The sequence below is a fragment of the Spinacia oleracea genome, chromosome 2, assembly GCF_020520425.1.
Source record: "Spinacia oleracea cultivar Varoflay chromosome 2, BTI_SOV_V1, whole genome shotgun sequence".
NCBI lineage: Eukaryota > Viridiplantae > Streptophyta > Magnoliopsida > Caryophyllales > Amaranthaceae > Spinacia > Spinacia oleracea.
In genome coordinates this window covers 71420595-71448169 of record NC_079488.1, presented here as the reverse complement: position 1 = coordinate 71448169, position 27575 = coordinate 71420595, and the positions used below count along the sequence as shown (strand labels likewise).

At 35.3% G+C, this 27575-nt stretch overlaps 2 protein-coding genes across 3 annotated transcripts; both read right to left on the bottom strand.

Annotated features, from left to right (window-relative positions):
- Positions 1 to 16861: 16861 nt before the first annotated feature.
- LOC110798739 (putative RING-H2 finger protein ATL12) lies at positions 16862 to 20576 on the bottom strand. Of its 2 annotated transcripts, XM_056836984.1 has the most exons (2): positions 20444 to 20576; positions 16862 to 18257 (listed from the first exon to the last, which is right to left on the bottom strand). In XM_056836984.1, exons 1-2 carry the CDS (start codon positions 20518 to 20520, stop codon positions 17156 to 17158), a joined length of 1179 nt encoding a protein of 392 aa, XP_056692962.1. In that variant the 5' UTR covers positions 20521 to 20576; the 3' UTR covers positions 16862 to 17155. The 2 variants fall into 2 exon arrangements, with proteins under 2 accessions (XP_056692962.1, XP_021859620.2); XM_022003928.2 differs by lacking the exon at positions 20444 to 20576 and having other exon boundaries at positions 16869 to 18962.
- Positions 20577 to 20663: 87 nt separating this feature from the next.
- On the bottom strand, positions 20664 to 26682 carry LOC110798735 (uncharacterized). Its single transcript, XM_022003923.2, has 5 exons — positions 26528 to 26682; positions 24122 to 24441; positions 22934 to 22983; positions 22797 to 22849; positions 20664 to 21571 (listed from the first exon to the last, which is right to left on the bottom strand). The coding sequence occupies exons 2-5, from the start codon at positions 24379 to 24381 to the stop codon at positions 21257 to 21259; spliced, it is 678 nt and encodes a 225-aa protein (XP_021859615.2). The 5' UTR covers positions 24382 to 24441; positions 26528 to 26682; the 3' UTR covers positions 20664 to 21256.
- Between the last annotated feature and the right edge of the window lie 893 nt (positions 26683 to 27575).

Sequence of the window (27575 nt, the reverse complement as noted above, 5' to 3'; positions counted from 1 at the left end):
AATCGTTTAGTTTAATTGTGCACCTTGTTGTTAATGTCAATTTCATAATCAAAGTACTATAAAAACAATTTCTTATTTGGTTCAAAAGAATCTTTCAAGTAGATCAAATTTTTGGTTGTCTAAAAGACAACAATAATGTCTTGTACGTATGACTTGATTACCCCGTTACTTAATTGACTCTTGAAACCAGGGTGGCTGGCTGGCTGCTGCAGCTTCTTGTCCCCCTTCGATATCAATGAATTAATAATACGGAGTACTTCGATATATTACGCCGTACTTGATTATAGGTTACTAATTAGGACTTTGGCAAAAAGTTCCTAGAAATGGAAATGGCGAATATTTAACGAAAGTTCATGCACACACAAGTTATACTATAAATTTATTGTATAACAGAATAATTCTTACTCAGTTTATTGTAACTTTTACTTAATTTTTTTGTACTTTGAATATATTTTGATTAACTTTTATATAATAAAAAAAAGTTGATAGATAAACATGTTAAAGGGTTAAATGATTAATTTTATACCAAGTACATATTAGTGATTTTGAAGAAATAATTTTTATTAAAATAAAAACGTGAATTCGAAAAACATAAGAAAAACGATAAATTCCGGCCTTATTCAACTACAAGCACTGGACCGCTAGTTCCCTAATTTTATTACTAAAAAAATTAATGTAGATAACTTTTACATATACGTAGTATAATGATAACTTTTACTCTGGTATGAATATTGTGCACCAATTGTAAATACTCCCTCCGTATTTTATTAGGAGTCACAGCATTTCCGATTGTATTTTATTAGGAGTCACACTTTCATTTTAAGTAACTTTTTTATCCCACCACTAATTAAATCATATATCTAATTTACCCTATGACCCACCATCACATTAAACAATTAACCCTCCAAAATATAACGGTCCCCACTTGTTTTACTTTATTAATAATATCAGCGCGTCTCCTGTGAGACCAGTCACACCATCAACTTGATGGTGTGACGAGCGCGAAACCAATAGCGTACTCCCCTAAAACTATAAAAAAAAGAAAGTAACAGATCTAAACTATAGAACTAACATACATAAACTAAAAAAGTACCTCCTCTAAAATTATAAAAAAAAGTAACATGTCTAAACTATAGAAGTAACATACCTAAACTAAAAATGTACCTCCACTAAAACTATTCCGTATAAAAAAAAAGTACTCCCTCCGTCCCGGAATACTTGACCTGTTTTCCTTATCGGGCCGTCCCTTAATACTTGACCTGTTTCTAAAAATGGAAATATGTTAGGTTATGATACATATGACAATTCATAAATCATGCGGAAAAACCATAAAGCCAGGAAAGCATATTATTTACACATAATCATTTAGCATAGTTTAGATGCATACTCTTTGTTGCATGCCTTCCCTAGCTGCGCCCGAACCGAACAAGAACAAGTCTTTAGGACTCCGAATGTCGTCCCTCCGTAGATAGTCCACAGCACGTCCGGATCCGCCTTAAGCTTGACCAACTAGGATCGCCCTTAAGGTACTTAGAATTTTCGGCACATATAGGCAATTGTATGACTGAATTTTTGCTCTCAAAAATCACTTTGAATACTTGAATTACTCGATATAAATTGTGAGCATTGATCACCTATTTATAGGGCATGGGTATCGGATATTAGAATCCTACTAGGAAACGATTTAGTGAATCTGAATTAATCTAAAATTCAATCACTTAATTTATCTAGTAGACTTAGGAAATCAATCTTATACGAATCCTAACCAATCAAGGTTTCGTACGCAAGCACAAACACACACGCAGGCGCAGCAGCCCACGAGGGGCGCCGTGCGCGCGCGCGCTGAGCCCAGGCCCAGCAAGTGCTCGCAGCCCACGAGGGGCGCGCGCCTGCTGGCCTTGCTCTCGCGTTTGGGCTTTGCTTGCTTTGGTCGCGCGCGGGCTTTGCTAGGCGTTGGGCCTAGCTTCGTGCTAGGCCTTGCGTCTAGCAAGCTCGTCCGATGTTTATTCGTACGATACGCTTCCGATTAAATTCTCGGTTCCGGAATTCATTTCCGATACGAACAATATTTAATATTTCCGATTCCGGAATCAATTTCCGTTTCGAACAAATATTTAATATTTCCGTTTCCGGAATTATTTTCCGATTCCGATAATATTTCCGATTCTGACAATATTTCCGTTTCCGGCAATATTTCCGATTCCGGCAATATTTCCATTTCCGATAATATTTTCCGATACGTACCATGTTTCCGTTTCCGGCAACATCTACGACTTGGATAATATTTATATTTCCGATACGATCCATATTTCCGTTTCCGGCAATATCATCGTTTCCGGAGTATTCATTTCTTGCCTGTGACGATCTCAGCTCCCACTGAAACCAAGATCCGTCGATTCCGAATATCCATAGATGGAGTATTTAATGCCATTAAATACTTGATCCGTTTACGTACTATTTGTGTGACCCTACGGGTTCAGTCAAGAGTAAGCTGTGGATTAATATCATTAATTCCACTTGAACTGAAGCGGCCTCTAGCTAGGCATTCAGCTCACTTGATCTCACTGAATTATTAACTTGTTAATTAATACTGAACCGCATTTATTAGACTTAACATTGAATGCATACTTGGACCAAGGGCATTATTTCCTTCAGTCTCCCACTTGTCCTTAGGGACAAGTGTGCATTTCCTAATTCCTTTGTCGCTCGATGCTTGCTCTTGAACATAAGGTAAGAGTTGTTATCCTTATTATGTCCAGAGGTGTTCCTCGGTTTCAGAGTTCAACTGATCAAATAAACAGATAATCATAGCCTATGATTCATCCGAGCACGGCCATGCATTTCACAGTTTCTAGCTCTCCGAGTGGCCTTGTACAACTTTTAAGCATCTCATCCCGATTTATGGGAGGACAATCCCAATCTTGCGATCTTGAGATTAGACTTCGTTTGATAGGTGATTACCTGAGCGTTGCCTTTATAGCCTCCTTTTACAGTGCGACGGTTGGTCAATGTCAAAGCAACCAGTTCTCAAACAAGTAATCTCAAATCACTCAGGTATTGAGGATTTAGTGTCTAATAATTTTAATGAAATTTACTTATGACAGATTTTCATCTCTTACAGTAAAGTTTCATAGGTCTTGTCCGATACTAGTCTTCCCAAAGTAAGTATCTATGCAAATGATTATGACATTGCCATGTCCACATAGTTCAAGAAACAGAACTACTAGTCATCTTGCATTCTAATCGTCTAACGTTTTCTATGCGTCCAATTTTATAGAAAACTCCGACTAGGGACCATTTTCAACCTTTGACATTCAAGTTCACTTGATAGACATTTCTTAGTCACAGGACTGGTCCTGACAGTCTATCTTGAATACATCGTCAAATTGAAGGGACTCATCATTTAATAAACCACAAATTAAATGGAAAAATGAATTCTTTTCATTTGTTGTGAATGATTAACCAATAATGTTTTACAAAGATTTAAACTCTAAAACTTTAAAACATTAAACAGGGATATCAAAGCCATTCTCCAATATGCTTGATTCCCATAGCTGCAGTGTGCGAGTTGTGCTTCGCCTGCGGCAGAGGTTTAGTCAATGGATCTGATATGTTGTCATCAGTTCCAATCTTATTTATCTCGACTTCTTTTCTTTCAACGAACTCTCGTAGAAGGTGAAATCTACGAAGTACATGCTTGACTCTCTGGTGGTGTCTAGGCTCCTTTGCCTGTGCAATAGCTCCGTTATTATCACAATACAGGGTTATTGGTCCTTTACTGGAGGGGACTACACCAAGTTCACCTATGAACTTCCTTAGCCATATAGCTTCCTTTGCTGCTTCATGTGCAGCAATGTACTCCGCTTCAGTTGTAGAATCCGCAATGGTGCTTTGCTTAGCACTTTTCCAGCTTACTGCACCCCCGTTGAGGCAGAAGACAAACCCAGACTGTGATCTGAAATCATCTTTGTCGGTTTGAAAACTTGCGTCCGTATAGCCTTTAACAATTAATTCATCATCTCCACCATAGACCAGGAAGTCATCTTTGTGCCTTTTCAGGTACTTCAGAATATTCTTGGCAGCAGTCCAATGCGCCTCTCCTGGGTCTGACTGGTATCTGCTCGTAGCACTGAGTGCGTACGCAACATCCGGGCGTGTACATATCATAGCATACATTATTGAACCAATCAATGATGCATATGGAATCCCATTCATTCGTCTACGCTCATCTAGTGTTTTTGGGCACTGAGTCTTGCTTAGAGTTATTCCATGAGACATGGGTAGGTAGCCTCGCTTGGAGTCCGCCATCTTGAACCTATCAAGCACCTTATTGATATAAGTGCTTTGACTAAGTCCAATCATCCTTTTAGATCTATCTCTGTAAATCTTGATGCCCAATATGTACTGTGCTTCTCCTAGATCTTTCATCGAAAAACATTTCCCAAGCCAAATCTTGACAGAGTTCAACATAGGAATGTCATTTCCGATAAGTAATATGTCGTCGACATATAATACTAGGAAAGCAATTTTGCTCCCACTGACCTTCTTGTATACACAAGATTCGTCTGCGTTCTTGATGAAACCAAAGTCACTGACTGCTTCATCAAAACGTATATTCCAGCTCCTGGATGCCTGCTTTAATCCGTAGATTGACTTCTTTAGCTTGCATACCTTTTTAGCATTCTTTGGATCCTCAAAACCTTCAGGCTGTGTCATAAACACAGTTTCTGTTAAAACGCCGTTTAAGAAAGCAGTTTTGACATCCATCTGCCATATTTCGTAATCGTAATATGCAACGATTGCTAACATTATCCGAATAGACTTTAGCATTGCAACTGGTGAAAAGGTTTCATCGTAGTCCACACCGTGGACTTGCCTGTAACCTTTTGCAACCAATCTAGCTTTGAAAACTTCAAGTTTCCCATCTTTGTCCTTTTTCAGTTTGAAAACCCATTTGCTTCCAATGGCTTGGTAGCCATCTGGCAAATCGACCAAATCCCATACTTGGTTTTCAGACATGGAGTCTAATTAAGATTGCATGGCTTCTTGCCATTGCTTGGAGCTAGGGCTCGTCATAGCTTGTTTGTAAGTCGCAGGTTCATCACTTTCAAGTAATAGAACGTCATAGCTCTCGTTCGTCAAAATACCTAAGTACCTTTCCGGTTGAGATCTATATCTTTGCGATCTACGCGGGGTAACATTTCTAGATTGACAATGATTCTCACCAGATTCTTCTAAAGATCTCTGAGTTTCATCCTGAATGTCATCTTGAGCATTCTCTAGAGTTTGTTGTTCGACTCGAATTTCTTCGAGGTCTACTTTTCTCCCACTTGTCATTTTGGAAATGTGATCTTTCTCCAAAAAGACACCATCTCGAGCAACAAACACCTTGTTCTCAGATGTATTGTAGAAGTAATACCCCTTTGTTTCCTTTGGATAGCCCACAAGGATACATTTGTCAGATTTTGGATGAAGTTTGTCTGAAATTAATCGTTTGACGTATACTTCACATCCCCAAATCTTAAGAAAAGAAACATTTGGAGGCTTTCCAAACCATAATTCGTATGGAGTCTTTTCGACAGCTTTAGACGGAGCTCTATTTATAGTGAGTGCAGCTGTATTTAGTGCATATCCCCAAAATTCTAATGGAAGTTTGGCCTGACCCATCATTGACCTGACCATGTCTAGCAAGGTTCTGTTCCTCCGTTCTGACACACCGTTCCATTGTGGTGTTCCAAGAGGAGTCAATTCTGATAGAATTCCACATTCTTTCAGATGGTCATCAAATTCATAGCTCAGATATTCACCGCCTCTATCAAACCGCAGTGCCTTAATCTTCTTGCCTAATTGATTCTCTACTTCACTCTGAAATTCCTTGAATTTGTCAAAGGATTCAGACTTATGCTTCATTAGGTAGACATAACCATATCTACTGAAGTCATCAGTGAAAGTGATAAAGTAGCTGAAACCACCTCTAGCATTTGTACTCATTGGTCCACATACATCTGTATGGATTAAACCCAATAGTTCATTTGCTCTTTCTCCAACTTTAGAGAAAGGTTGCTTTGTCATTTTGCCAAGTAAACATGATTCGCATTTACCATAATCCTCTAAGTCAAATGGTTCTAGAATTCCTTCCTTTTGAAGTCTTTCTAAGCGTTTCAAGTTTATATGGCCTAATCGACAATGCCACAGATAGGTGAGATCTGAATCATCCTTTTTGGCCTTTTTGGTATTTATGTTATATACTTGTTTGTCGTGATCTAATAAATAAAGTCCATTGACTAATCTAGCAGATCCATAAAACATCTCTTTAAAATAAAACGAACAACTATTGTCTTTTATTAAAAAGGAAAATCCCTTAGCATCTAAGCAAGAAACTGAAATGATGTTTTTAGTAAGACTTGGAACATGGAAACATTCTTCCAGTTCCAAAACTAGCCCGGAGGGCAACGACAAATAATAAGTTCCTACAGCTAATGCAGCAATCCGTGCTCCATTTCCCACTCGTAGGTCGACTTCACCCTTGCTTAACTTTCTACTTCTTCTTAGTCCCTGTGGATTGGAACATAAGTGTGAGCCACAACCTGTATCTAATACCCAAGAAGTTGAATTAGCAAGTATACAGTCTATAACGAAAATACCTGAAGATGGAACGACTGTTCCGTTCTTCTGATCTTCCTTTAGCTTTGGACACTCTCTTTTGTAATGGCCTATTCCATCACAATAAAGACAGCTTGATGTGGACTTGTCCTGCTTTGATTTAGCATCGCCCTTGGACTTTCCACTTTTCTTGAACGGTCTCTTTCTAGCCTTGAGTAAATCTTTGGCTTCACAGTCCAGTATTATTTCAGCCTTTCTGACAAGGTGAACAAATTCTGCAACTGTTTCTTCTCTTGGTTCACTTAGGTATAGTTTCTTGAAGCGACCAAATCCACTGTGTAGTGAATTGAGCAAGATAGAGACTGCCATCCTTTCGCTTATTGGTGTTCCTAGTAGACTTAGGCGATCAAAGTATGAACGCATAAGATCCACATGGAACCTTAGTGGGACGCCTACCCTCTGTTTAGTGCGAAGGAGCTGAACATGTGTTTCTTGGACTTCCATCCTATAACACCTGTTGGGAGAACTAACCTTTAGACCAGACATTGATTCAATCAACTCATGGACGTTCAGGTCCCTGTCCTCCGTGCTTCCACGACAGATATCCCTCAGATTCTTGATGAGCGTAAAAGGTTCATAGGCTACAAACCTTCTAGCCCAATCATCAGGGATATTGTTCAGCATGAGACTCATAACCTTTTTGAGATCCGCATCCCAGGCGTAAAATCTCTCAGGGGTCATGTCTCTGGCATAGTAGCTTGGCATGGGATGTGATAGTACATACTCAAGTCCATTGAGTTTGACTATTTCAACTAGCTTAGCTTCCCATTCAAGAAATTTGCCAGGTTCAGCTTGACCATAAGCTCAGAACCCATGATGATGTTTTGATTGTTGTTTACCATATTTAAAACTACAATTGAAAAGAATAAACAAATAAATAACCATTCACAGTTTCTCTTAATAAACTTAAATTCTAGCATACATGCATAATTCAATGTTCATTAAGCATTTTATTCAAGTTATGTGTTCCGGCAGGTGTGAATAAAATGATTCCAAGATCCTAAAATCATTGAAGAACTAAGCACAGTTTGTCGACTTAATCCTAAAACATCTTAGGTAAGCAAAAGCCTTTTGCTAATAGTCTAGAAACTATTCTTGGTTGATAGGTACGTCTAAGAACTTATTAGGTAAACCTATCGATTTTGCCACGACATAAAAGGACTCCTCACTTATATCGTTGAGTTTCACCAAAACTAACATGTACTCACAATTATTTGTGTACCTTGCCCCTTTAGGACCAATAAGTAACACCTCGCTGAGCGAAAACTATTACTAGATTGATGTAAAGGATATCCAAGCAAGTGTATATTTTGGCATGGCACCTTTTAACTCAATTTTTAAGTTTGGAACTTAAGGCTCTTACTATGTTGGTTAGATTTTAAGTGAACTAAAATCCTTAATCATACAACATAATCAAGCTTTTGATCTCATGCATTTTAAGACATATTTAAAAGCAATAAATAACTTAAAACATGCATAAGATAAATGTGATCTAGTATGGCCCGACTTCATCTTGAAGCTTTAACTTCAAAGTCCGTCTTGAAAATCTCCGTGGGAGGCACCATTTTCTTCAAATAGAATAAGCTATAATTAAAACTAATTACAACTATTTGATGGTACGCAGACCATATTTGAATTGAAAAACAACTTTGGTACTTTAGACCAATTACATTCAAATTAATGGTACGCAGACCATATTTTCTATCCTATTTGGGCCATACTAGTCACTTCATAACCTGCAAAACAGTACATATACAATATATACCATTCACCCATTCATTATCATGAATGGCCCACATAGCTGGTTAGTAAAACACATTATGCATCACATAAACATTTGCAGCAATTAATCAAGGGCACGATAATCTACAAATTATTCAGTCCTTATTAATTCTAATCAAGTTGTTTTAACCTTAAGGATTTGTAGACCTAATCAAGAGTTTATGACTAAAAGGGGCTCCCACTTAAACTAATAAATTCATATGCTTTACTAATTTTAAACATAAAAATGTATTTCTAGTCTAACCGGAAACATACAAATTTAATTAAAATTTAATTAAAATTAAAATTTATAATTGAATCCATAAATTTAATTTAATTTCAGTCGTATTTAAATTAATTCATGATTTTAATTTTAGTAAAATAATTAGAATAAATAAAATTTATTATAATTACAATATTCAAAATTAAAATCCAAGAAAATAATTTAAATTATTAATTTTAAAATTAATTAAAATTACGTAAACTGAAAATTTCAAATTAAAATTTCAAAACGATCTAATCGCAACGCAACAATCCCACGCAACGCACGCCCATGGGCCACACGCACACAGCCATCGCTGCTGCTCACCATCGCAAGGCATCACGCGAGCTAGTGCTCGCTGCGCGCGCCAGCGCTCGACGCACGAGCATGCTGCCGCAGCCCATCGCTGGGCGCAGCGCTCGTCGCACGTCGCAACAAGCAAGCTGCTTTCCATCGCTGGGCGCAGCGCTCGTCGCACGTCGCAACAAGCACTCGCACGCCATCGCTGGGCGCAGCGCTCGTCGCACGTCGCAACAAGCACTCGCACGCCATCGCTGGGCGCAGCGCTCGTCGCACGCACAATAGCCCTCGCTGCGCGCGAGCGATCGATGCTTGGGGCGTAGCACTCGTGGCATGCGAGCTTGCGCTCGCTGCGCGCGAGGCTCCGCACGCTTGCGCGAGGTAGTGCGCGCTGTGGCGCAGCTCGCTTGCTGCCCACACGCGACTGCTCGTGCCTTGCTCTCGCCCTCGCCCATTCGCCCATCGCACACAGCCCACGACACAAGGCAGGGCTGCTGCCTTGTGCTCGTGCACCATGGTCTTGCTCATTGCATTCGTACCGCATGGGCGACGAGCTCCCTTGCTCGTCGTCACATGCCCGCACTATACAACACCCCTTAAGGGTAACACGTAGCGTCCATTGCTTTGTGCGTGCAAGTTATATGAGCGAATCGCATAAAAATTTAAAATTTATATTCAAAATTAATGACAAATTAATAAATAATATTAATTTCATAATTTTAGGGCGAAAAATCGAAAATTTTATTATTTAATTGATTTCCGATTAACATGGATTCAAGTCTAGGTCATAAAAATTTAAAATTTAACATAAATTTACAATTTTTATGGTGGTTTTTAATCATAGGTGTCTAATTAAATTATAATTAATTATGAAAATCAAATTAATTCTAAATTATTCCAATTTTCAACAAATTAATCATAATTACAAATTAGATTGCATAATTAACAAGGCTAGGCATTCAAACTTGTTAAACATATACAGTAGGTCAATCAAAAATTCAAGATTTATCAACAAGAATCGCAAATATTTAATTTAACATCTTAAATTTACGAAATTTTGCATTCGAAAAACTAAAACCTCCGAAAAGTCATAGTTAGGCTTCGAATTTGAGAATTCTGGGTTCGGCCGTAAAATACTTTTTTTGTCAAAATTTTAGAATGCCTTTTACATACGGAATTGACACAAAAATCACTCGATTTGGATGAGTAACAAAGAATCTGCCGAAAAACTGCATACGTATAATTAAATAAACGCAATTAATTAACAATTACGAAAATTAATCACCCCTTTTAATTCTTGCAAATTTGTAATATTTAACCATGTTCATGCAATTTAGATTATGAAAATAATAAGAGGCTCGTGATACCACTGTTAGGTTATGATACATATGACAATTCATAAATCATGCGGAAAAACCATAAAGCCAGGAAAGCATATTATTTACACATAATCATTTAGCATAGTTTAGATGCATACTCTTTGTTGCGTGCCTTCCCTAGCTGCGCCCGAACCGAACAAGAACAAGTCTTTAGGACTCCAAATGTCGTCCCTCCGTAGATAGTCCACAGCACGTCCGGATCCGCCTTAAGCTTGACCAACTAGGATCTCCCTTAAGGTACTTAGAATTTTCGGCACATATAGGCAATTGTATGACTGAATTTTTGCTCTCAAAAATCACTTTGAATACTTGAATTACTCGATATAAATTGTGAGCATTGATCACCTATTTATAGGGCATGGGTATCGGATATTAGAATCCTACTAGGAAACGATTTAGTGAATCTGAATTAATCTAAAATTCAATCACTTAATTTATCTAGTAGACTTAGGAAATCAATCTTATACGAATCCTAACCGATCAAGGTTTCGTACGCAAGCACAAACACACACGCAGGCGCAGCAGCCCACGAGGGGTGCCGTGCGCGCGCGCGCTGAGCCCAGGCCCAGCAAGTGCTCGCAGCCCACGAGGGGCACGCGCCTGCTGGCCTTGCTCTCGCGTTTGGGCTTTGCTTGCTTTGGTCGCGCGCGGGCTTTGCTAGGCGTTGGGCCTAGCTTTGTGCTAGGCCTTGCGTCTAGCAAGCTCGTCCGATGTTTATTCGTACGATACGCTTCCGATTAAATTCCCGGTTCCGGAATTCATTTCCGATACGAACAATATTTAATATTTCCGATTCCGGAATCAATTTCCGTTTCGAACAAATATTTAATATTTCCGTTTCCGGAATTATTTTCCGATTCCGATAATATTTCCGATTCTGACAATATTTCCGTTTACGGCAATATTTCCGATTCCGGCAATATTTCCATTTCCGATAATATTTTCCGATACGTACTATGTTTCCGTTTCCGGCAACATCTACGACTTGGATAATATTTATATTTCCGATACGATCCATATTTCCGTTTCCGGCAATATCATCGTTTCCGGAGTATTCATTTCTTGCCTGTGACGATCTCAGCTCCCACTGAAACCAAGATCCGTCGATTCCGAATATCCATAGATGGAGTATTTAATGCCATTAAATACTTGATCCGTTTACGTACTATTTGTGTGACCCTACGGGTTCAGTCAAGAGTAAGTTGTGGATTAATATCATTAATTCCACTTGAACTGAAGCGGCCTCTAGCTTGGCATTCAGCTCACTTGATCTCACTGAATTATTAACTTGTTAATTAATACTGAACCGCATTTATTAGACTTAACATTGAATGCATACTTGGACCAAGGGCATTATTTCCTTCAAAATATTCTAACAATATTATATTATTTCTTACTCCACCCCTATTAACCCACCTACCCTCTACTCCATACAAAAAATAATTAAAAATTCAACCCCTACTCTCCCCCAACCCCACCTCTTAACCCACCTCCCACTAACTACATTAAAATAATACACCACTATCAACTACTACCTATTAAATTAAATAAGTCAATTCAAGTCCCTTAAACTCTGTGCCGGTCAAACCGGATCGAGTATTCCGGGACGGAGGGAGTAACATGTCTAAAATATAGAAGTAACATACCTAAACTAAAAAAGTACCTCATCTAAAATTATATAAAAAAAGTAACATGTCTAAACTATAGAAGTAATATATAAACTAAAAAGGTACCTCCCCTAAAACTAATCCGTATAAAAAAAGTAACATGTCTAAACTATAGAAGTAACATAACTAAACTAAAAAGGTACCTCCCCTAAAACTACTCCGTATAAAAAAAAAGTAACATGTATAAACTATAGAAGTAACGTACCTAAACTAAAAAAAATACCTCCTCTAAAATTATTTTTAAAAAAAAGTATCATGTCTAAATTATAAAGTAACATACCTAAACTAAGAAGGTATCTCCCCTAAAACTACTCCGTATAAAAAAAGTAACATGTATAAACTATAGAAGTAACATACCTAAACTAAAAAAAGTACTTCCTCTAAAATTATATATAAAAAAAAAGTAACATGTCTAAACTATAGATGTAACATACCTAAACTAAAAAGGTATCTCCCCTAAAACTACTACGTATAAAAAAAGTAACATCTATCTATATAATATACTAAAATAGAGGAAATCAATGTGGTGATGACAAATGTCACTCATTGATTCGTCTCTCTTTTAATATAAAACTAATTGAGTAAATAATATTTTTTCATATTTAACTTAATGAATTTTATAGTAACAATTACTAATTTAGAAAAATCCATAAAGAACTAAAGATTCATCAATATTTGTACTAGCTTATATAGAAAATTTTACATAAAGAATTATATAATTTAGGAAATTAGTATATCTATATACAATTTAGTATATACTACGTAAGTTAGAAAATTAAACTAAGTTATAAAACTTAGTAAGTTAGTATATACTAAGGAAAAAAATCTCATCGGAAAAATGAGACGAAATATTTTACAAGTTATATAATTTAGTAAGTTAGTATATACTAAGTTAGTATATTTTAAATAGAAAATAATATAATATCATCGCAAAAATATGATCCACAAAGAATTTTTTAGCTTATATATTAAATTATATGAAGTACATACTTTTTGTTAGAACACTAACTGCAAAATGATATGTATCCCTATTGCCTAAGTATTTAATCTTATCCCAATAAATTTCATATGCGAAGATTGCTAATATTTTATTTTTATTTTTTTACACCTCAGTATAGAACGATCTTATACGTAGTATTATTCAAAATTCTTATTCAAAAGTTTAATAATGAAAATAATAACATACCAGTATAATTCATTATCCAAATAAGAGAGAATAATTTGTTAAAGTATTACTAGCCGTATCGATATTGGACATCTGCACCCAACTCTAATTATATATTATGATTTATCCAAAATTATGATCTTCAACAACGCCAATGATTCACCAACCTTAATCTTTATGTTTTGAGTTCGGATATACTAATAACATATTCTATGAATTCTTACTCATAATATACTAATAATAAATGGTATTGGAATAGAGTATGAGATTGTTTTGGAAAAAATGCTAACAGCTGATCGATAATGACTAATTAATGGCAAATGCATTATTTCAGAGTTCTAATATTAAAAATGCCAAAGCTGATCGATAATGGCTAATTCTTGAAATATACTAAGTATACATCAAGATTATTAACTAAAAATACAGACTAAGAATCTACTTCAATATCACAATATTTCCAATATAACAATAATCTGTTTAAAATAAAAATAAAAATATTTTAACTAGGTTGTCCAAAACATCGTTTTATTTAAAATATTTTAACATCTCCTAGCATGTATTAAAATATTGAATTTAAATTTACTAATGACAAATTGCATGTATTGTCAATTTTTTTTTTAAATATGTGTCTTATATTAATTGTGGATATGCATAACGAATATTTACCTTTGCTTCAATATTTTAAGTAGCATTTATCAATGTTGTGTAAAATATGCTTATTGAAAAAAAAAATTGTTTAATAACTTTGCATTTTTTCTTTCTCGAAATATAAATTTCTACGTATCCTTTTAGTTAGTAGTTCCTTAATCTTTTAAATTAAAATAGTTTTTTAGTTTTATTTTATATTATTAGTTTATTTGTATTTGATTATTTGATGGTAATATGTTTGCCTTTATTTTACATTGTAATAGATCTAATGAAAAATCTTTGCGCGCAATTTTGGATAACAAAATTGATGTGGAGCTATATCGCTCTCTGATTTGTCGCTCTTATACTTGATTATATAAAGGGAAATCCATTCTCTCTCAACATGCCTATTTTTCTATTAAATTATAATATATAAGATTACAATAACTTATCGCATAAAACTCCGTGAAAAGACTATTGCAACGATTAAATTTGGACGGAGAGAGTATATAATATAATGTTTTGTTTATTTACTCAATTATTACAATAAGACATTTGCATTGTAGAAGACTCTATAGTAGAATTGTAAAATTCAAAACTCTCTTACCAAAACAAAAAGAAATATGTTAGTCCAGGGGTGGGTGTGAGGCGAGTGTGGATACACAGGTCGGTGATATATAGATCGAGTATGAGTTTTATTTTTTCCTCTTTAATGAGGAGAGTGGTAAGGGTGAGTATTTTTCCCATTGTGAGTGGCGGGGATATGGATGAGAATTTTAGACGAGTTCGAGTGCGGAGGCACCGACCAGCCTCAAAGTCATGACTAGATGAATAAAGAAAATAATAGAGTAGGTGTTAAGTGATCGTGTAATGGTGTAAATATAAAATGATTAAGTAGGTGTGACTACCGAAGTGAAAGGTGGATGAGAATAACACTATAATTGACACATGTGTTGAATAGATGAAAATTTATCTATCATTAATTTTAATTGGGGGGATATCCATAAGGTACATGTGTCCAAAGTATAGTGTAATAAGAGATTATCAAATTATGAAGAGAGTTTTAAAATTAAAAACTCTCTTACCAAAAAATAATGTCAGGTCCAGCCGTCTAGGACAAGGTTTGAAACATGTGATGAATGAGGATGAAAATAATTTTGTCTATGTACCCTTATTTTTTTTTCTATTTTTGATAAACAAGACACCAAATGGGGCAATAACAAATTTATCCATCATTAGTTTTAATTAGGAGAATATCTTTAGCTATATGTGTCCAAAGTATAATCTAATAAGACAACCAAATTGTCAAATACTCTAGAATAGAGTTTTAAAATTAAAATATCTCTTACTAGAAAATAATGTCGGCTTCAGCTTTCTAGGGATAGGTTTAACAAATGCGATGAGTGAGAATGAAAATAACTTTGTCTATGTACCTTTATTTATTTTCTATTTTAATAAATAAAACACCGAATGAGGCAATAACAAATTTATCCATCATTAGTTTTAATTAGGAAAATATTTATACTTTATATGTGTCCAAAGTATAATGTAATCAGACAAACAAATTGTCAAATACTCTTAAAGTTTTAAAAGTCAAAACTCTCTTGTCAAAAAGTAATGTCGAATTCAGTTGTCTAGAGTTTGGCTTGAGGCGGGCGTGGATACACATACGGGTGATGAAGCAGGGTTAATTTTATTTTCCGTCCGCGAGACGGTGCTTAGGACGGGGATGAGTATCATACCTATCGTAGTGACGAGCATGTGGATGAGAATTTTAGGCAGGCACAGATGTTGAGGGACCAACCCACCCCGCTTCGAAGTTATCTCTAGATTAAAAAGATATATGGTGGGGTGAGTGTTAAATGATCGGGTAATGATATAGATGACAGGGGAGTATAAGTGAGTATGACTATCGAAGTAAAGAACGGATGAGAATAAATTTATGTTTGACATGAGTTATGAAAGGGGGAAGAACGTAAATTTATCTATGTACTCATACTTTATTTTATTTTGAATTTATTAAATAAATAAGACAAGAATGAGGCAGTAACAGATCTATCCATCATTAGTTTCAATAATAAGATTATCTATAAGCTCTATTTTGATGATAATTATCTACATCTATAGTTTAGTAAAAGTTTAGATATGCAAATGTAATATTCATATCATAAATCGTGCATCGCACGGGTACTATACTAGTGTATAAACTATAGAAGTAACATACCTAACCTAAAAAAAGTATCTCCTCTAAAATTATAAAAAAAAGTAACATGTCTAAACTATAAAAGTAACATACCTAAATTTGCAAGTGTGAACTGGTCTCACCATCAGTTGATGGTGAGGACAGTCTCATATAAGAATTTGGGTAATAATATTTACCCCAACCCCATTTGTCCGGCCATATGTGACTCTTATTTAAATACGGAGGGAGTAAGAATTTGTGATTACTTAATAAATATATCAGTTTTTTCTTAATGAGATATCCGGAAAAAAAAGTTGTTATATTGTACAGGTATGTAGCATCTCACCCTCTAGATTAAAAAGAAATCTCTAACTGGTCGAAAGATTTGGGGGTGTTTGATTATGAGAGGTTCGGAAAAAATAAGTTGAGGTAAATTAGATGTTTGACCATTCCAAAAAGTTAATGGGAGTCTTTGTTTAGAAAAGGATTGGAAGAGAGTTTGGGACGAAAAAACTAAATTTGAAAAAGCTCGATACATATGCGAATTAGGTTTTTTGCATTGGCTTGAAGAAATTGGTGCAAAATGACAACTTTGTCATAATATTGTCTAAGATTACAATCCTTGCTAACCTACTCACTCTATGTCATTTTTCTTAATGGTCATTTTACATATTAGACTGCTAACAACTACTAATAACAAATTTACCAAAACAGCTCATTTAACCAACTAGTGAAACTTGCTAATGGCTAATTACCAAATACGACCTTAAGAGTTTTAAAATGCTAAATCTAACTTAAGATTAAGGAAATATCCAATTGAAAATTCAAATCATTCCTACAAAACTATCACTTGATTTTCGTGTAATATGTACATAAAATGTCTAAAAAGAAATATATATACAGAGTATATACATCCATTATTTGACTTATATTTAAGCATTACTCCATCAATTGTTCGAATAATGGTCACATACTTCGCAGAATACATGAAGATATCCGAAAAAAGTTGTCATATTTTACAAGTATGTAACGAGAGTAATTTTATCAACCTCTACACGGGTTTAAAAAACAATCTCTAACTAATCAAAAGATTATAAAAGTTACAAAATGCTAAATCTAACTTAAGATAAAAAAAAAAAAGAAAAAAAACTATACATCCAATGTTTGACTTGTACCCTGTTGCTGTTGCTGTTGCTGTTGCTGAGACCTGTTTTTTTCTCTGTTGGCAAACCATTGAACTGTTCTTTTAGCAATTGGGAACCATTTTTTTCTCCTATTAATTAAATCCTCCCTAACATAATCACCATCATTATCATTATCACTCTTATTATTATTATTATTAATCTCAGAATTTGCTAAACATTGTCTAAGCTTATTCTTCATACTCATGAAATCCTTAAACCTTGTACATGTTGTAATCTCTGACATTGCCCTCTTATCAGCTGAGATCAAGCTACTTCGCCGTGGAGGACTCGTGTTGATCAAGCTACTTTGATCAACTTTATGTGGATTATCATCACCACCCTCTTTAGGGAAACTGTCACTTGACATTACACCGAGCATTTCAGAGTTCAAGAACATCAAATCCGAAGAGCTAACATCGCTCCAACGATTCTTGAACACGATATCTGAAACAACAATCTGATGATTAAGCCTATGCAGAATCTTTCCTTGACTATGATGATGATGATCATTTTGTTCAAGGTTTATATGGATTTCTTCTTTTTCTTCAGTCTTTGAACTGAGAATTGTCCTGAAACTTCCTCCTATACTAAACCTTGATGAAGAAGACCTCTGATCATCAGATTCTCGCTCAATGAAAAGCTCGAAACTTGATGATTCTTCCCCTGTATTATCCTCTGGTTTTTGACCTCCAATGAAGAATCTCATGCTCATGCTCATGCTCATGCTCCTGCTCGAGTTATTATTAGTAAGATCCTCAACACTAACTTTTTGCCTACACAAAGGACATGTTGAGTGATGCTCAAGCCACAAGTCTACACACTCTATATGAAACCCATGTTTACATTTAGGGAGCAGTCTTAAGATTTCAACATCTTCGAACTCTGCTAAACATACAGCACATTGTAGGCCGTGTTTGGACCCTTTCAAAGACGCGAACCTAAAAAAAGGAAGGGAATCCACCACTGCCTTATCAATCCCTGAGAACCTTGTGTTGTTCCCAAACATGCCCCCTCCTTGTTGGGTGTTCCCGTTGTTGAGACCAACACTATGGATTGCAGATGGTCGTCTATGGAAGAATTTCGCGTAAACAAGTAGGATCAACGTTAATGAAAACATCAAGCAAAGTACTCCTATTACAACAAACAGACTTGGCTGAAAATTTGAAGATGTAGGAGTGTGTTGTTGATCATTATTATGATATTGAGCATTAGCTAATCGCGTGCTAATTAAGACGATTAAAAGAGGGAAAATCATGTTTTTTTTTTCGGGTTTCAGGCCGGTACGAAAGAGTAGTATATGGTGATGAACAAACAAGTTTTCTTGGTCATGAACTTTTTGTGTAGGAAAATATTGTTAGTTTGTAAGGAAAAGAGGGAAGAAATGAATTAGTTTGAGAATTGAAACAAGTTTGGTCTTGCTAATATATATTTATAGAATACTATATAAAGTATAATTAATTAAATAAATTATTAGATAATTAATTAAACTCCACAATTTTCTCCTTTGAATATGTTTTTTTTGTCAGTTTTCTGGGTTGCTTCCTTTATCTAGAGAGATGCTGACCTTTTTCATGAAGAGGAGTATGGTTGTTCTGTCTTTTGGGTTACAAATTATACACGACTGACTAATTTAATTAATTTATATTATGGTGTTAATTAATTGATTAATAGAGTTTAGTTGGGGGATTAAAATCTGCTGCTCCACAATTTGTGTACCACTTGGCTCAGCTCTATTCGACTTATTTTGTATGAAACAAGTCAAAATATGTTAAATAGAACAGAACCTTGTGTATCATTTCCTTGTATTGGTTAGTGTTAATATAATTTACTTATTATGAATAAAAAGTAATAGGCGAAATATAAGTATCAACCGAATAACTGACATACAAAAGAGACACATATTGTGAGATATAAGATTCGGACTGTTGACGAGGAAGAGTACAAGAGGAAGAGGTTGCCCTTGTGCTAATTATATTGGGAAATGATAACATTATTTGAGGGCCAGATCATGGAAAGGAGGCATCTGACTTTGTTTTTTTAATTTCTAAAATGTGGGGAAATGAACATTATGAAGTCATAAGCTAACTACCCTTATTAATTAAACATTTTAAACTTAAACTGGTGATATCATATGTTTTGTACGTGCTGATGACAACTTCAGCAATATATTCCTCCCTTTTTAAAGAAAAATAAAAACTTCTTCAGCATATCATATCACCCTTGTAGACCTAACAGTGCTTGCCGTGGTGTGGTTTGGTTTACTGTTTGAAAAATGCGAACCAAATTTGTAAATATAGTTAGATTATCAAAATATCTCTCTTAAATGATATCCCGAGTCTAGAATGTAAGACGGACTGTTTGAAAAATGCGTACCAAATTTGTAAATATAGTTAGATTATCAAAATATCTCTCTTAAATGATATCCCGAGTCTAGAATGTAAGACGGATTCAATTTCAAGTCTTAGGTAACCACCTAGAAAACATGACATCTACACCGAAATCCTTCTCTTAAATTACATCCAAAATCTAGAATGTAAGACGGATTCAGTTTCAAGACTTATGTAACACCTCCAAAACATGACATCCACACCGAAATCCTTCTTTTAAGCGGCATCCCAAATCTAGAATGGGTTTCGAAGCACATAGTTTGTTATGGAGTATAAAAACTAAACTACTATATTTGCATTAAATGTTATGTTACACATGTAGTTGCTCCATATATATATACACATATATTTGGATGAAGGAATAGTTGGTGATTTCCATGTGCAACCCTCAAGAAATGCTGCCGGATATCCAGTAATCAGGAAACTGTGTGAGATATTCCTTACAGCTTGTGTTGTTTCCCGATTAATCATATTTCAAAGCATGCCTGTAAATTATCATTTATCAGCATGGTCTTCTCCACTCCTCAATAATTCTGTTTGAATTTGTTTAATTCACATAGGCGATCCATAAGGAGAATTTGATCCACTTATGACTACGGGAAATTCTATACTAAAACTGATTGGTAATGTGGTATTTTCTTAAGTCTTTCTTCAATGTGGGACAACTCACATGTAGGTGCTACTAGGTTTTAACAAGTTTGTACTCCCGCATATTACCGTTTTTACAGACTTCACCAAGAAATCCGAATAAAGACCATTAGTTCCGTTTTTACAAAATTTGATTCAATGTTCTGAAACGAGAATTCTTCAAGTGTAGTAACACAAAGAGTAGGAGTATTATTTAAGGACGGAGGGAGGCCAAATACCTGTTTATACTTGAGAATGGTGATTGTTGCATTGCCTGCGGTGCTGCAATACTTGAACCCTGTAGACTGTAAGGCATCCCCTGGTTACACTCAAAATATCTGTGATGTTATTAAGGAAAGAAGATTATTAAAGTATTAAGTATTTCGAATAACTAATAAGACACGCAGCAGAACAGCAAAAATTGACGTTTATTAGATGAAATTTGCTGCAAGTTTCAAATTTTCAAAACGGACTCAAGAACGATTTCATATTATCACAAGAAGCTAGCTCCGGCTTACAGAATTTACTGATCTAAATAATACATTCCATTATCGAAATAATGCTGCCTGCTAGATTCATGATACTCGGATTAACAATAATTGGATGAAATGAGGTGTCCAGATGTACAAAGCATTTGTATCGACTAGCAGAGAAGACTGTTTCCATTGATGAACATGTCAAGAGCAACCGAGGTTTTAGAAACCTTCAATGATATTTCAGTCTCCTAGTCTTTTAAGAGCAACAGTCAGGTCTTTGCAGAAGTTGTGGTAGGGCTAGTGCTTCGCATGGATGTTAAGTTGGGGGTGCATGGTGGTGGCAGGACTTTGTTCCTCCTTTGAACTCGAGTCCTTTTGGTGAATCGTTATCCACTCTCAGACAAGTAGGTCCATATTTTGTGCCTTCAAGGCCTCTACATAACTTCAGCACGATAAAAAGGGAGGGTGTTCAAGAATAGAAAACTTACAGCAAGAAACAATCTTTTTTCAATATATAACTCATTTTATTCCATCTTCTCGAGACCCTCTCTTTTCACTATCCCTTTGCTTCTGTGGCTATCCTGATGTTGCCTCCTGGGTTGGTTGGTTTTTCACAGGGATATGAATATGGTTATCACCTGATTTTCTATTAGGATCTGCTCTCTCTTGATGTTGATGTTGATGTTGATCTGCATTTTTTCTCTTTTCCTCAATTGGTCGCTTCTTTGTTTCTACCACAATATCCTTCAAAGTCTCCTCGAGTGCTTCTAGCCTCTCTTTGACCATCAACAGTTCTGGATTTGCAGACTCTGCTTCTTTTTCCAACACAGCAGCTGCTTCCATCTCTTTTGCCTTCTGCTTTTCATCTGCTTTCTTTTTCAGCTCCAGCTCCTGACATGAATCCACAATAAAACTCACTTGGACATAATTTAACAGAACGATTACAAGGATGATGTTCTGTTCTCTGGCATAATCTGAACACATCATTTCTCAAGCACGACCCAAATACAACTGTAGAAGTTATTCATCCTAGATCGAGCAAACAGACTTCTTCAACTACATTTAAGGCGATATTACTATCACCATGACGAGTGGTACAAGTTTTTGTGCCAGATCATTCAATCTTATTCTATCCTAATTTAGAGACCAGTACTTCTCAGTCTCACTTCATGGTTCATTCAAGTGGATGATAGCACATTCCTCACCATATGGAAGCATATAGGACATTCGTTTAAATTATTGATCTAAAACGGTATTCTTTGTACAATAACTGCTCGTTTGGCAGGTAGTAATAAATAATGTTAATGAAACTAATTGAAGTGTAATTATACAAGGAAAGTTTCAGCCTGATGTGCATGGAATCACAGCCCCATCTCCAAACTTGTATTTTTCTTCGTAAATCTCAAATTACCACCCCGGGTGATAATCGATAGTAACGAAACTTATATGAAGATAAAACATAGCAGTGGAAATGGGCATAAGATTTTCCTTATAAATTCAATACCATTACACCATTTGTTTCCACTTACCAAACAGGCTAAGATGATTTCGAAAGTTTTACAAAAACAATGGCATAAGGCCTTTAATTTACAGGAGATATAATTCTATCTTAAAAGATTTATAAATGAGAGGGGGTAATCGAAATGAATCATGTGGTTCGTACAGGAACCTCTTCAAGAGCTAGAATGTTACCTACTAATGTCATTTCTAATTTATAGTGTTTGGCCTAGATCCGTCTAAAATATGCATCACACTTTTCCCACTGAGCCATTTACATGGATTCTAAACCAGATATTATCCTTTTACAAGGGAACTACACTCTTTACACTTTGGCATTTAGATCATGAGTCTTGACCAAGAAAGTATAGAAATAAAAGAAAAGAAGGGTGGGGGAATGCCAACTAAGCATAGAAGGGTGTGCTCTGTAATGCCTGTCTTTCAGATGTATGTAATCTCATATTTACATTATGGAGATCTAGTTTCTAGAATTCCAGGTTTGAAGTTTGAATCGATTAACCATAAGCTCGTGAAATGAGCAATAGATTAACAAAGGGAATCCTCAAATAACACAAATAGAAGCAATACATGTAAGAAAGTATAAGAAACAGTACATTACCGCCTCCATTTTTTTTATATCATAGCGGGCATATTGAGCCACGAGATAAACGGCTGAAACAGACGACATTCTTGTTTAGATTGCAGTAGAAAATTATGACTTGATATAGTAAACAATTAAGTAGAATACTGCAGTACCCAACGATGGCATGAGGGCAAAAAGGAGCTGCACCAGATGGAAATCAAGCCTGGTCATGAAAAGTAAATAGTGAGAAATCTTTTACAAACTTTTTTCTTTTAACCTGAGACAAAAAGTCCAAACTCAACTGAAGTTGTGTAAGTCAAAACTTAACATGTCTTGGAAATTTAAAGAACAAATAAACAAATAATTCAAATAAAAACACCTACTTTCCCAGTTCTTGAAGCGGCTCAATGGCCCCAATTTAATTAAGTGGTAGTTAACTGTGAGTGCATCACAAAAGCATTAAACTAATAAACAGTTTTAAGTTTTAAAGTGTAACGGCTAAACTTTAGGTTCATAAAGTAGTAGCCAACATAGTCTGGCGATCTGTTATTTGAGCATCTACTTGGCACATCAATGGAAGTATGAAGAATCTTGGTCTTCTCACACATAAAAGTAGCACCACAGAAAAACAACAATCTTGTCCAACCCCAAGTCTCTGACAAAATATTACATCATGCCTTGCAGATACTAGATATAGATGCACACAGCCCGACGTACGGAAAAAAGGAAATTGAGGTGAGTAAGAAGCTCGAATGAGAAACAAAAATCAAAATCCAACTTCCATTTCTTTAGATTTGTCTTTTCTCAACCTTTTTTCCCCTGGTTATTGAAATATGAGATGGTACAGATTACATTGTCCAGAAGGACAGGAACCAGAAGGATTAACCATAACAGTTCGAAAACAGAAACAACAATAGATAAAGACCATAAATCCAGTCCTACCTGTTTCAAAGAAAATAAACTAGCACAAAGGCCATCCCTTTCCTCGAAAATAGTTTATCAAAATAAATCGTCTACTTTTACCCTTAAAATCTTGGGAGTAAGCCATATCATCAACAAATAGAACTTCTGATTCCTAACACCAAAATTGAAATGAGCTCACAAGCAGACGAGAGCAGACAACTGACTATAGATTGCTTCATTGTATCTAGCCTCCACAAAATTTGGAAATCCAAGTTGATGTTATCACAAAACTGGGAAATGTTAAATGCGTTTAATATGATTAGGATGTTGATGCATTGCTCTTAATCAAGTTACCACAATATAAGGTGGGTAAAACACTAAAACAAGAATGATGAGAACAACAAAAACAATAAGAATACAAAAAGAAGTTTGTAAAAATGGCTGAGAGAAATGATTACCCAAATGTCTTCTTCTTAGCAGGGGCAGAGAAAAGGATCTTAGCAGCCTTCATGAAATTAAGGTTGTCCAAGTCACGGTAACCCTCCATATCTCTTAAATTAGTAGCCCTGCCATTCATATTGTCATTGCTGCTAAATCTTCTTGTATGCTGAGAGTTGTTATTGTTCTGAGTGGTGGAATTGCAAAATCTTGGTGTTTTATGCAGAACATTAAAGAAACGTGTTGAATGACGGATCCAACTACTTCTACCGCCAAACATGTCTTCCTTTTGTGAGCATAAGTTTGAGGCTTTGAGTCCAGAAATATCTAAAGGTTATTCCTGTAAGATAATAATAATTACCAAAACCATTCAATATCTCTAGCTTTGACGAGTTCTGACACTACTTAATACCAAAATTCACAAGAAATAGAGTGAAAGAGCTGAATTTTAGTACCAAACCTAATCTTGAAATTCCAACTGATAAACAAGAACCATTTCTTTTATAAAAATAATACAAGTAATGGTTAAATAATGTAAAGGCCAAAGTACAAATGACAGTAACAATTCCTCCTGAAACAGAAAGGTTGAGCAAACAATGAAGAAAGGAAACACTTTTACTCATCTTCAAATCATCCAATTTACACAAACCAAATTGTTTCAGAGAAAAACCAAATTCCAGATTTAAAATGCTCAGATAATTTCAGAATACCTACTCCATAATTGCTGGGTTATAATTCATCAATTTTATTTATTAATTTTTTTTTTTTTGGCGATTACCTCTATATCATTGGTTTCAATCTAAGTCGCAACTAGGTTGCACGGACACGTGAAACGGAAACGGATACGGGGATACGGAGAAATGGGAAATTTTCAAATGATAGGAAACAGAGACATGGATTTTAAATAATAAAGATGCATAATTAAAAGGAATTTAATTAGGAAATATGGTAAGGCAATGCAGTAATTAATTAGATAATCAATAGTCTCCAAAAGCTAGCTTTCATTTGAGAATCACATTTTCAAAATCACAACATGATAACCATAACATTATCAATCTACTATTAATATCAATCTGACAATGCAATAATTACATTAGATACTTAGGGGGTGTTTGGTATAAATTTTGGAAATGGAGTGAAGTGGAATCAAATAAGAGAGGGGAAAGGTAACAACAACAATTACAGTTATAGTGTTATTGACTGTTTGGTTTTCAACTCCGGAATGGAAGCACTTAAACTAGTTTTAATTTTATTTACTTCGTATTTTATGTTTTGTTTCCGTTAACCTGGTACCTTTTCCTAAAAAGTATGTTAAAAATCAACATATATTGGAACAAACAATCGAAGAGTCAGGAAAAAAATAAAAATTAATGGAAGACAAGAAAGTGGAAATTATGTCACAAAATAAAGATTTTGAGAGCTGTGGAGCGAAGTAAATAAACTAGTTCGGCAAGTTCCAATTTTTTTTCCCCAAATTTCAAATTCAAAGAAGCTTAATACCGAAATTCCAGAAGATGAATTTTATTATTGAGATATTTGGCTTCGTTGGTTCGTAACTACTTCGCTAGTTCGCTGTTATTATCCATAAAATCAAAGAACTAGAATCAGACAATGAAGAACATTTGACTGAGAGACTGGGACAGATTGAAGAGGAGAGTGAGAGATGAAGACCTATTATGTTCAGAAATTTGAAGATTGATTGAGCAGGAAACAATCTGTTACCGCTGGAGCGGTAATAGATGGAAGGAATAGTGTTACCCAAACCCATAAACCAAACAGTGTGTAATGGAATTGCTTAACTGAATTCGTTTCTAGTCCTTTAAAATATCATACTACCAAACATGCTCTTAAGTTTCAAATGCTAGTAGTAGTTTCATTTGAGAAAAAAACAGAGACTTAAATCTAATTGTTCCTAGTAGTTGCAGTTGAGCAGAAGTCGGATTCAAGTTCTGGGTCGTCAAGAGAAAGATCGGCAAACTATAGATAAACTGAATAGATCGAACCACATGACCATACTTTACAAAACAGTAGTTATTATCTATAAAGAAGCTAAATTTCAGTTGGGCATTTTGTCGAACGTTTGGTGTGCAAGCTCAAAACACCTAGAACTCCAGACAGTCAGACACACAGCCTTTACTAATTTAACCATTGACACAAATCTCTTAATATCGGCCACTGGCCATACAATGACACAACAATATCAAAGAATCAAACATTCAAATGATGTAAAAAAATCAAACCAAAAAGTTTAAAACCCAATTCCTACAATTTAAACACAATTGTGTATCAAACCACCCCTCCATTTTTGCATAGATTAAACCCACTTTCGTATAAATTGAGGGATGTTTATCCACTTTCGCATACTTTCGTATAACTAAGGCATGAATGAACTAAGCAATTAACACAAATTGGAAAGAAAACCTTACCCTAGCGCCGGCGATCACCTTACAATCTCCGGCGAGAACCGTCATAGGGAGGAAGGATGAATACAACGGAAATTTGCAGAGCGTTAGACTTTTTTTTTTTTAACAAGCTAAGAAAAATTAGACCCTTGGCACAGGTGGAACTCTTAAGAAAGCAGAACCGTTAGATGAGGAGTACTAATACTGTAATACAGGTAGTACGTATGTGCACAATTCGTGGACTATGGAGTATGGACTATGGTGCACATAGAGTATGGTGCATCAAAAGAACATACTCTCTTCGTATTTTTTTAAGAGATACACTTGGCCGGGTACGGGTATTAAGAAAAATAATTGAATGAAATAAAATAATAAAGCAAGTGGAGTTTGATAGATATTTTAATAATTAAATATGCGGGGACCATGTCATTTTGGGGGTGGAGGGTGGGGTGGGTTTATGAAAATATTTGTTTAATAGGATGGTGGGTGATAGGGTATATTAGATGTATTATTTAATTAGATGGTGGGGTTGATAAGTTACTAAAAATGGCAAGTGTATCTCTTAAATAAATACGGCCGGAAAAGGCAAGTGTATCCCTTAAAAAAATACAGAGGGAGTATGTGTATAAGCAAAAAAATATGACACTACGGCAAAAGAACATGACACTACGGCAAAAGTACATGCGATATAATATTTCACTTTTTTTGTTATAAAAATAATATATTATTTTACTGCTCCCTCCGTCCCGGAATACACGCATCGGTTTGACTTTTTGCACTATTCACATAATTCACTTTGACCCTATTTTATTTCTAGTATATAAAAACAAAAGTTAGCACATAATATATTGTTGGCTTCATCTTAACATATATTTTCAAAATATTAATATTTCATAAGTTTTTATAATATGTAGTTAAAGATACTGGTGGTCAAAGTTGTGCATTGGCAAGTGTGTCGACTCGAACCGGTGCGTGTATTCCGGGACGGAGGGAGTATTTATTAAAACCTCAAAAAAAAAAAAAAAAAACTCATGTTCTTTTCTCGTAACCAGATGTTCTTTCAATTACATAC